General features: G+C 33.2%; 1 protein-coding gene across 1 annotated transcript in view; it reads left to right on the forward strand.

Annotated features, from left to right (window-relative positions):
- The window catches only part of LOC136031800 (rab proteins geranylgeranyltransferase component A 1-like), a 59,673-nt gene that overhangs the window by 45,906 nt on the left and 3,250 nt on the right, over positions 1 to 10,517 (forward strand). Inside the window, exons 7-9 of the mRNA XM_065711596.1 lie at positions 3,819 to 4,025; positions 6,531 to 6,640; positions 8,008 to 8,237. Of these exons, the coding sequence (XP_065567668.1) occupies positions 3,819 to 4,025; positions 6,531 to 6,640; positions 8,008 to 8,237 (547 nt within the window). The remainder of the gene's footprint in view (positions 1 to 3,818; positions 4,026 to 6,530; positions 6,641 to 8,007; positions 8,238 to 10,517) is intronic.

Raw genomic sequence — 10,517 nt, forward strand, 5'->3', positions numbered from 1 at the left:
AAAGGTAAGACCACGGAATCAAACGGGGAGGAAAAACTCTCCCGGACTTAGATTATGCTAATGATCTAAGCATCCTAGATGAAAGTATGAGCAAAATTAATGAACTTTTAGAGGTTTTGCGAGTTCAGGGTGCTAAAATAGATTTGAAAATTAATGTTGAGAAAACTAAGTCACTAAGTCTAGGAATAACTGAAGATGAAAAGGTGACGCTGGGTAACGAAAACATTGATCAGGTTGGGAGCTTCACTTACCTTGGTAGTATTATTAGTAAAGATGGTGAGAGCAGTGAAGACGTTAAAAGCAGAATAGCTAAGGCTCAGGGTGTTCTTTAACAGTTAAAAAAGTTTGGAAGAATAGAAAAATAAGTCTGCAAACCAAGATTAGAATATTAGAAGGTACGGTGATGACAGCGGTCAAATATGGCTCTGAAGCATGGGCGCTCTGAAAAGCGGATGAAGATTTACTAGATGTTTTCCAGAGAAATTGCCTACGGATAGTTCTTGGCACCCGGCTGACTGATCGTATTTCAAATAGTAGGCTGTACGAAAATTGTGGTTCAATCCCGCTTTCTAGGGGTTTGGGGTATAATGAAAGAAAGGTTGTTTTTAAGCAATAAAATTAGGGGTAATTTAGTTGGAGTTTTGCTTATTTTAGACAATAACGTTTTTAGTTCAAGGTTAGCTTGTTGGCACAAGGTTGAACGTTAGCATATAAGCTAATGTTTAGTGCTTCCCTAAAAGTATTTTAGAACGCATAAAACATAACCAGTTGTTAAGCAAATATATTACATACAAAGCGTAATTCAAAACATTTTGAAGGATGAAATTTTTGTAAAGCAAATGCAACTGAACGAGCCCTACCAATTGGAAATCCTTAAAGTTAAAACATTTAGAATTGTCCTTACTTTGCTGGAAAGAGTGGCGTCGATGAGTAAAGTAGCATTCCACGTACATTTGATAATTTCTGCAGGTTTTCAGTTTTAAAGTTGCTCTTTGCTTTCATAAGAACAAAAAAATGGCCTATTAATTATACCCGTATATAGAAACTATTATTTACTTTATCTAACAAAAAATTATTTGATTCTCTATCTTTATATATTTCTGAAAAAAATGCCTTGGTAATACCGCCACTTACCATAAACTCATATATAACACAAGATCGAATTTCGATCGAAAACAGTTTGTCATGATATTAACTTGTTGTTTATAGTGACAAGCATGCAAGTAGAATCTAAAAAAGGAGAGGCCACAAGTACCCAAATCAAGGTGCTTAAAAAATAAATTGCCCTTGAATAGTATTTAGATTCTACACACGTTGCTAGATATAATTCCTCCATTATGATGATACACTTTGGACAGTCGAGCTCCATTTTTGGCAAAATACAACGTCCAACAATTCCTGGTTGTGTTGTCTAAAAACCAACATAAAAAGGTTTTCTTGCAAATACAGTGACAAAATGTTTCACGGTCAAACGCATCTTCAGACATTTTTAGCCTCTCCTAAAAACAAGCAATTTTTTCTTTTAAATACGTTTCAAGATAAATTTTACTCACTTACTACATTAACTCAATCAGAGGCAACTTTACGCTTCTTTTCGACTATGGATTTTCAATTTTCATTTATCATATGTTATCTACTCTTTACGAGGTTTTAGCTGCTGCTGTGACTATCATAAACAAAAATGTTCAAATTTATCATTCTTAAATTTGGTTCTTTCTAATCTTTCCAAAAAGATTGTTTAAGGGATGACCGTTATCTTTCCACCCCTTTTGTTGTTAAAAAGGGCACTAGAAACTACAATTTCCGATCGAATGAGCCTCCGAAGTTTATATGACAATGCTACAGCATTGTCTCAACAGTAAGGGAAATGCGAAGGAAAAATTCAAAAATTGAAAAGACGTGATCGACCATAATTGTTGCTTGTTTGTTTATTGTTAATGAGTACCCTTTTAATCAAAGGGCAAGAAATCACTTCCAATTATTAATTTTATTATTTATATTATGTATAATAAATTTCTATTGACTATGTGTAAATTTAAACTATACAAAAATAATCCACTAATTATTTTCTATGTTACATATAAAAATCAATCGAAATAGGTAGATTTGCACCACTCCTTGCGCTGCGATGCTGGATTTGCACCACATCCTAATATAATGTAATTATTTATTTTAACAAGGCTATGACATAATAGTTAATAACAATAATTAATTCTATGAGTTTTACATCTCTGCAAATCAAAATACCAGGCTAACCTTTAGACGAATATGCTTTATTAATAGGATTTTGAAATTTTGTTTAATGGCAAACCAGAGTTAAGTCAGTTCAGTGTGTTGACATTAAAAAGAAAAAAAAAATGAAATTTGAATGGATTGTATGAGCCATGTAAAAGTTAAATCGATTATTCATTTGAGGATTAAGTCGTAATGAAAGAAAAAATTCAAGTCAAAAATTCTGTCCCCATGCGATAGTCTACCGTCCGTTGGTTCGGCAAAGAATCTCAGAAAAACAAATCTCTGAAATGCTCAACACTCACCATTTGTGCATTGTGAATGTCAACAAACACATAGTTGCTTTGTGTATGTCCGAAATATTTGTTAAATATTCATATTTTGGACTTTCATTGATGAATATCGACATTCATCAGATTTTGGTCTTTCATCGTAACATATATATATATATATATATATATATATATATATATATATATATATATATGTGTGTGTGTGTGTGTGTGTATATGTGTGCTGAGAACCCCTGCATGGCTACGCTGCAGGCTTGTATATGTTGATTCACATTGTCGCATGTCTTTTAACCGCTGCCACTTCTTCATGTCAGGTGTCACCATAGTTTCGATACAACCACCTTGGGAAAAATACGAATTTTTCCTTAAAGTTTTAACATATTTAGATCGTTTGTGGCCAGAAATGTCAATATGCCACTTAAAAAAAAAACCTATGTAGCCGAATTCAAGGCCGGGCCTCAGCACTCGTTACACTGTCGGCTTGTATGTATTGATTTTCGTTTAAAATAGCCACCTCCAAATGAATTGCCTTTGTTTGTTACTCTTTTACGGGGGAAATGGAGGGTTCCACAGAGAATACATATAACGTTGAAGGGTCCAGTGACTGTCACTTTCAGTTTTAACTCGTTCGGATCCTTTTTGTTGCTTGTAATTCATGGTGCCGCTTATCTTCTAACTGTATATTGCTTGTGTTCGCTTTGGCATGTCTTTTAACCGCATATTTTTTTAAGTTAAAAAAAATTAATTAAGTTAAAGTATAACTTTAGCAGGGTATCAAGGATTGGAATTAAAAGTGAAATGATTGTGATAAGAATGTAATGAGAGGGAAATGACTAGTATTGTGGAATGTTAAGTGTTGGTTCTTTTTCAGGGCTTTTGTTTCTGTTTATTTCTGATGTTTTGAGACTTGGAGATATGAAATTAAAAGCTGTCAACCGAATATTAAGCTTTCTTTAATGAGAGATGGAGAGTCAACCAGTTTTAGAACAGAATTATTTTGGAATTTCTCCAATTTTTGGAATTTCTCCATTTTTAGAAAAGTATTCTTTTGGAATTTCTCCAAAACTTTAATAATTTGCCGTTTGCTGAGACATAATTTTGTTTCCTTCCATTTTAGATTGTGTGCGGTTTATGGAGGTGTTTATTATTTGAACTGTGATTTCCTTTCCATTTTCCATTTTGCGATTTCCATTTCAGATAATTTTGTTTCCTTTCTATTTCGAATATTTTACTTTCATTTCAGATAATTTTGTATCCTCCCATTTTAGATAATTTTGTTTCCTTCCATTTCAGATTATGTGCGGTTTTTGGAGGTGTTTATTATTTGAATCGCGATGTGGATGGTCTTCTTGTTAGTAATGATAATATATGCACTGGAATAGTTACCAATGGCAAAGCTGTTGATTGTAATTACTGTGTTTTGGCAAATGGTTATATCCCCGGTAGTAGTCAACCTTCAAGGACTCGTGGTATCTCAAGAGCTATATTCATAACTGATAGGTAGGTTAGACCTTTTTGCCTTGCTATTTGATAGCTAAATTTGGTCTTGATGGGAATATTCCATTTTAAAACCAATTGAAAAAATTAATGAATTAATTGTTTCTTTTCTGTTTTATTAATTTTAATGTGGTAAATAATGGATCAGCTATTTAAAATTTTAAGCAACTTTAAATGTATATGAAATTTAGTTGATTTGTTGGACCTTTAGTAAAATTATAAGTTTAACCGAGAAGGAATTTTGGGAGTATAATCAAATTTTATTCTTGACTGTGGGAAGGGGGGAGGTAATAAACTGTAATAAATATAAGCATTGACTGTAGTTTTATATAAAATTGAAACAAATGACAAATTATACGATAAGACTATCGTGATTCAACGTACAAGTTTTTTTTTATGTTGTCGATCTTGCTGTAAAGTTTTCCCTCTTCTCTCTGTAGCGTGACTTTCTCTGTGCTCTCTTCTTTAAAGTCTTATGGTAGCGTTGGCCTACAATCTGGGGTTCGACCGGTAAAGGCTGTCTAGCGTCTCTAACTTTCATAAGGTTTATGTGTCGAGTATAAAAATGTTTATTTACACATATAATACAGTAAATGTGCATAAGACGAGAACAGAAACAGAATAAGAACTGATAAAGTAATCTAAAACGGTGGCTTATATTCACTAAAACAAGGAAATAAACATCGAAACATGTGACAGGGACTGACCTATTTTAATCTGTCAACTACTGCAAATACTGAGAATTACTTCAAATAATCAGAATTTACTATATTAATGTAATCATCTAGGAAAGGGGCATTTGACAGAACTTAAAATTTAATTATGTATCTAACCTACTTTCAAAGTTAACATTGCATTTAAAAGATTATGTATCCGTATATTATCCGGACCATTTATGCCTCAGTTTCTGCAGAAAGACATTTATCTGCTGAAAAATGATCTGCTGCGTAATCAAAATTTTGTGTCTTGAGATGCATTTCGCTTCTCTTTTGTCGTTAACTTCCAGCTTTTCAATTTAATTCATTGAAGCCTTGTAGGCACCCATGTTCCAAAACCCTATAGGCAAGTGTGTATTCTCATGATGAGCCCTTGTGTTGGGTTGTTGCCTCTGAATTATTTGTCTTTTTTTACTGTTTTTAATGTTCGGTAAATGACGACTTATACTTACTGACGACACGACTGCCTGTCCATGGATTATTCTTTATGGTTGATTGTCTATGGCTATGCTGTTTGGCCTGTGTGATTGTATGGATGAGTAGGGTTAAGGCCTCATTCAAGTGCTGATCTATATTAATCACTAATGTAGGAAAACAGTCTTCCTTTTCTCCCTCTATCTTTCTTTTTTTTATGTGTTTGTGCTGTTGCATTGGTGATTTCTCTTTTCATTATATCTTAATCTTTCAAATACATAAACAAAATGATAATATATTATGTACGTACATACTTCTTTTTTCAGTATTTGTTTAACACACTCAATCTGCAGTCTAGTAATTTCAACATAAAGTTGCTGAAAATATGTTTGCTATGCTTGAACTTTGACGGAAAACTTGAGTCGACTGAAAAGCTCTTTTTTTAGGTATTGTCATTGAAAAATATTCGAAAAGCAACAACAAAATTGTCCCCCCTGATTTTGAACGGATTTTCACCCTCCTATGTTTTCCTGATTTAATACCTGTTGTACTTTATTCGTTATTAACTTTTGTGCTTTATTGTAGACATAAATCAGACTTATTTGATTTCTTAGATACTCTCCTATAATGCTTGTGTGATATATATTTACTTATGTAACCTCTTCCCTGTTTATCATGTTCTCTTTTTATCACCTCTCTTTGTTTATCGCTCACCCTCCCTGTCAAACTATCTATCATCTCCCTCCCTCTTGAAAAACGACTCATTTTTGAAGAATAACCGAAGAAATTGTCATTTTTGAAGAATAACTGTAAAGATTCAGTTAACTATAAGTAAAAAAAGTAATTAGACAAGTCACTAGACCCTTAATATCCAAACCGGTGGTGCTGACTCTCAGTCAGGAAGTGCAGTGGGGGTGAGGGGCCAGCCATTCTGTGCTTTCGCACACCCTACCCGCTTACCTTCCCCAGACTTCTCCAGGTCCGCATTTAAAGCTGGGTTGACTCAGGCTGAGCTTGCAGAGTCACGCCCCTGGTCCCCGTCTCAAACTAAATAACCGGCCACGCGAAGAATCAATCTTGGTCCCCACGAAAAAATGAAGAGTTGACGCATAGGACCCACCCTTCGTCTGCATGAATTGGATTCCTGGTCTATGACGCTATTTGCCTATAATTTTTTTATTCTTTTAACTTGTTTTTTTGGGGGGAGGGGGGCTTTGAAATAGCGAAAAGTAACACGAAGAGATAAGGAGTCGTCTGGTCTTCTGAAATGATGCACTGACTGAACATTTTTTGAACTAGACATGGTGTAATATAGACAATCTCAAAAAGTTTAAAGTATGTTATGTAAAGCATAACTGTTTGCCTTTTAAAATTGCAGATCTTTGAATGAAAACAATGAAGAGAAGGTGGTGGTTATGACAATCAGTGGTAGCGAGTTTAGAATTTTTGAAACAGGATATGAGACTGCATCTGCCCCCAAAGATATCAGTAAGTAATTCGTTTTCTGCTTCTTCTTCTAATCTATGATATTACCTTACCTTCCTCTTCATATCTACTCCTTATCCTCTTCTTCTTTTCTTCCTATCTTATTGATATCCCGTGTACTCGTTTTAGACTTTTGTTCCATAGAAACTTTGCTTAACTACCCATATACCTGTCCCAATGCCGAGGAATTAAAAAAGGTCATCGAATTTCTATTGATCATCGCTAGGCGATTTGAGAGGCTCGACAATTTGTCATGAAAACGGTATGTGTGTATAACATATATACCTTTATACATATGTCATCTTATATCTGTAAGACGTTGCCTAGCCAACTTAACCTGTACATCATTGTTGTCCTAGAAAGTGAAGGTAAGCTACCTTTTTTGGATAGTTTACTGGGATATAGTACCCATACTAAAAAAAATTTTATACAATTTTTGGGATATTAAGACGAGTACCTAAAATTGTTCTTAGACAATTATTCTTTTATATAATATAATATAAATACTTATGTATACACAAATTATATAGTACCCTTAATAGTAATTTTTATCGTATAATTTTCCGGAAGTAGGGACGAGTACCTAAAATAATTCTTAGACAATCATCCTGTTATATGTTTTTTTTTTATTTGACGGCATTTGAATCTTTCTTCTTTTTTTCGTTTACATTAATTTCTCTTCGTTTTAGGTTTTATGTTTTTTCTTTACGTTTGTTGAAAACTTTGTTTTTTTAATTGATTAACGATTAAAGCTAAATAGTACAAAGGCATGGTAATTTTTCTTTGTTTTGAATTTGACTTCATTGTTCATTTTAAATTTTTTTTTAGGTTCTTTTGTCTTCATTAATATTAATGTCTTAATTTTACTATTTAATCAGTTTTATTATTGATTTTAATTATTGTTGAATCTTCAATATTAGTTTTTAGCAAAACTAAGTGGTGGAAAAGGAGCAAGCGATTAAAGTATATTTTAGTACTTAATACATAATACTTATGCTTATACTTAATACTTAATATATAACACTTATGCTTAATATACTTGTACTTCTATATTTATACGTAACGAAAGTTGACTTTTTTACTTTTGAACTTGATCGCTTGATGAAATATAAACAAATGATATTTACCACTCGATTCAGCATGGAAATATGATCAAGAAAATCTACGTGACATTATTAAATATTATTCTCCATTATTATTACTGACAAGCCTCAACTGAAAGATGAAAAAAATTAGGAACAAAATATCTATAAAAAAAATATCTAAAATACAAAAAAACTGTTTTTTTTTTAAATGACAAGTCTTTTGTCCTTCACTCCCTCAAGTATATAAATATGAAAAAATATAATAAAAAAGAATTTACTTTTCAGGGATTGTACATTTTTTTGGTGGACAGATAACATCGGCAAAAGAAGATATTGAATCGTTAGCTAAGCGATTTCTGAACTTGAACGAAGAAGACGACGATGAAAAACCACGTGTGCTGTGGTCCCTTTACTTTAATACTTGTCAAGTAGAATTTGATGGAAAATACCCTGAGAATGTATTCCACATCGAAGGACCTGGAGCAGACTTGGATATAGATGGTGTAGTCTCCAAGGTATAATAGCTACTGTATATCTATCTTCTTTTTTAAGCGAGTTATTCAATCAAACGTATTCATGAAGTTCAGCAAGATTCTAAAACATAATTAAGAAGCTATCTTGCAAATTCAGAAATAATTCATTGTCTTCAAATTCATGCTCCTCATTTAATTATAGAAATTTGTTTTTTTATTTTTATTTTATTTTATTTCTATTCGTTTTTCATAGTAGGGGTACAGGATTGCTCTTATTACAAGGAGGGCTACCCTCCTTGTAACCCCAGTCTTAAAATCAAAATTCGATTTTCGCACAGCAATGCTTCGAGAAAAAGATCTTTTTTAGACTATTGGTTTTTCGAAACCAAGAATCACTATCAAACCAAGTATAAATTAAACGTATTTTGGATCTATTGGAGCTTCGATACTTACTAAGATTTGAAATACTATAATAATGAAATCAAAGTAAATATTCCCTACAAAAAAAAACCTTATATTATTAATCAGCCTACATATGTAAAAGTAAAAGCCGGATCTATGAAATATAAGAAATACGCTGAAATATACTGAACATCAAATCAACTGCCGAAGACCCCACTTCAAACTCCGACCCGTCCACGATAAAGCTACCTCGTTTTTGCACCACATCCTTCAATTATCGGAATATTTATTTCCAGTCAATGTTTGAAATTGTTTTGACCCTTATCACAAACCCAGAAGGACAACAAAGGGCTAATGAATGAAAACAGATCATTTGCTTGTGACTGCTCTGTATACAAGTTAATACCAGAATTCTGAGTAAAAGGCAAAGTAGCCAATCGATCTGCCATTGGTCGAAAGCCATGCACCATACTGAATGCTGCAGTAACTGCAACCGCAACCACTGCATCGTGACAGGGTGTAAAGATGCAACAGCAGTCTTGTACGAAATTAAGGTTGCACTCTCCTACTCAAAAGGTAAGGGATCCTAATTACCGGGATTGCTTGAACTGCGATATTCTGCATCGAGGGATCTTTTTTTTCCTCCCCAGCTGGCGGGGAACTTGTACATCATAGAAACATCATACCGGGATGATTATCTTCATCGTTGTATTTTTATTTCAAATGATACTTTGATCAATTATGCACTTAGTTGCGCATAGAGATAAATTGCAAACTGGTTGAATGTTGAAGCTGTAGCATGTGACTAACATAGCCTACATTGGTGTAATGAATAGCCCAAAAATAATATTGGGGATTGCCTATGCACAGAACCACCAGGAAGGGGAAGAAAATTTGCAAACAAATTGATTAGTATGCTTGGAAAGAGCATTCAAAAGGTAAATTAGTAGCCATGGGTGCCTATAAGCTGAATTTTAGGGGGGGGGGCTTACCTGGTCTAGTTAGCATTTCCAATGTGGTCTAATTAGGACATGTATGTTTGTGTTGTCCCTATGTCAGCTGTGTAGTCTTGTCTATATTGACTATGAGGATTGAACCTGATCAATTCGATCCGATATCATGACGACTAATTATATTAATCCCCCTAAGAGTTAGTATGACAGAGCATTGACCTTTTTTATTGTCTTGTTCGGTCGTTGTCATTTTAGGCTCCAGCGCATATATAATACAGCGTATCAAAAAGAAATCTTTTTTGTGCCTATGCTCGAAGAATTTCTTTTTTGTTATTGCTTTTAGCCTTGTTTTCAATTTATCGGACAAAAGAGAGAGCATATCAAACAATTAAAGCTCAGAAAAACAACTTTAATCTGAACTCTAATATAAGTTACAGCTGCTATTGAAACTATATATGAACCTTCAAAATAATGAAGAATCTATATTTAAGTACTAATCAAATTTCAATAGTTGCTTCAGTTTTTATTTCTTTAATGGGGATTTCTTTTCTTGTGTGTGGTGTTCCCCATTCCCTTGAATTAATAAAACAAATATTACATTTTATGTATATAACATGAGAAAAGTAATTCTTAAAACCTATCAAATTATTAACAAGGTTATAATCTTTTATATGTTTTTAGTTTTATTATATGTCATCAGGTATTTTATTTGCTGCTACACAAATGGTTGAACTCGAACCCTCCCACATAAAAGGTGATTGTTTAGCTGATAATGGTAAAGTGGTGTTAATTTATTTTTAGTAACGTGGAATTTAACGTAAATCTTCAGTAATTTGAATTTTAGTAACTTGGACACTGCTATGTAGCATCGCAGCCTATTGAGGTGGAGAAAAGATTGGCAAATAAAATTTGTGTTTATTATGAATAATGTCTAGTATTGTCTGTATTTAAAAAGCCATTAGACTTA

Source organism: Artemia franciscana, chromosome 10, assembly GCF_032884065.1.
Source record: "Artemia franciscana chromosome 10, ASM3288406v1, whole genome shotgun sequence".
In the NCBI taxonomy this organism is placed as follows: Eukaryota; Metazoa; Arthropoda; class Branchiopoda; order Anostraca; family Artemiidae; genus Artemia; species Artemia franciscana.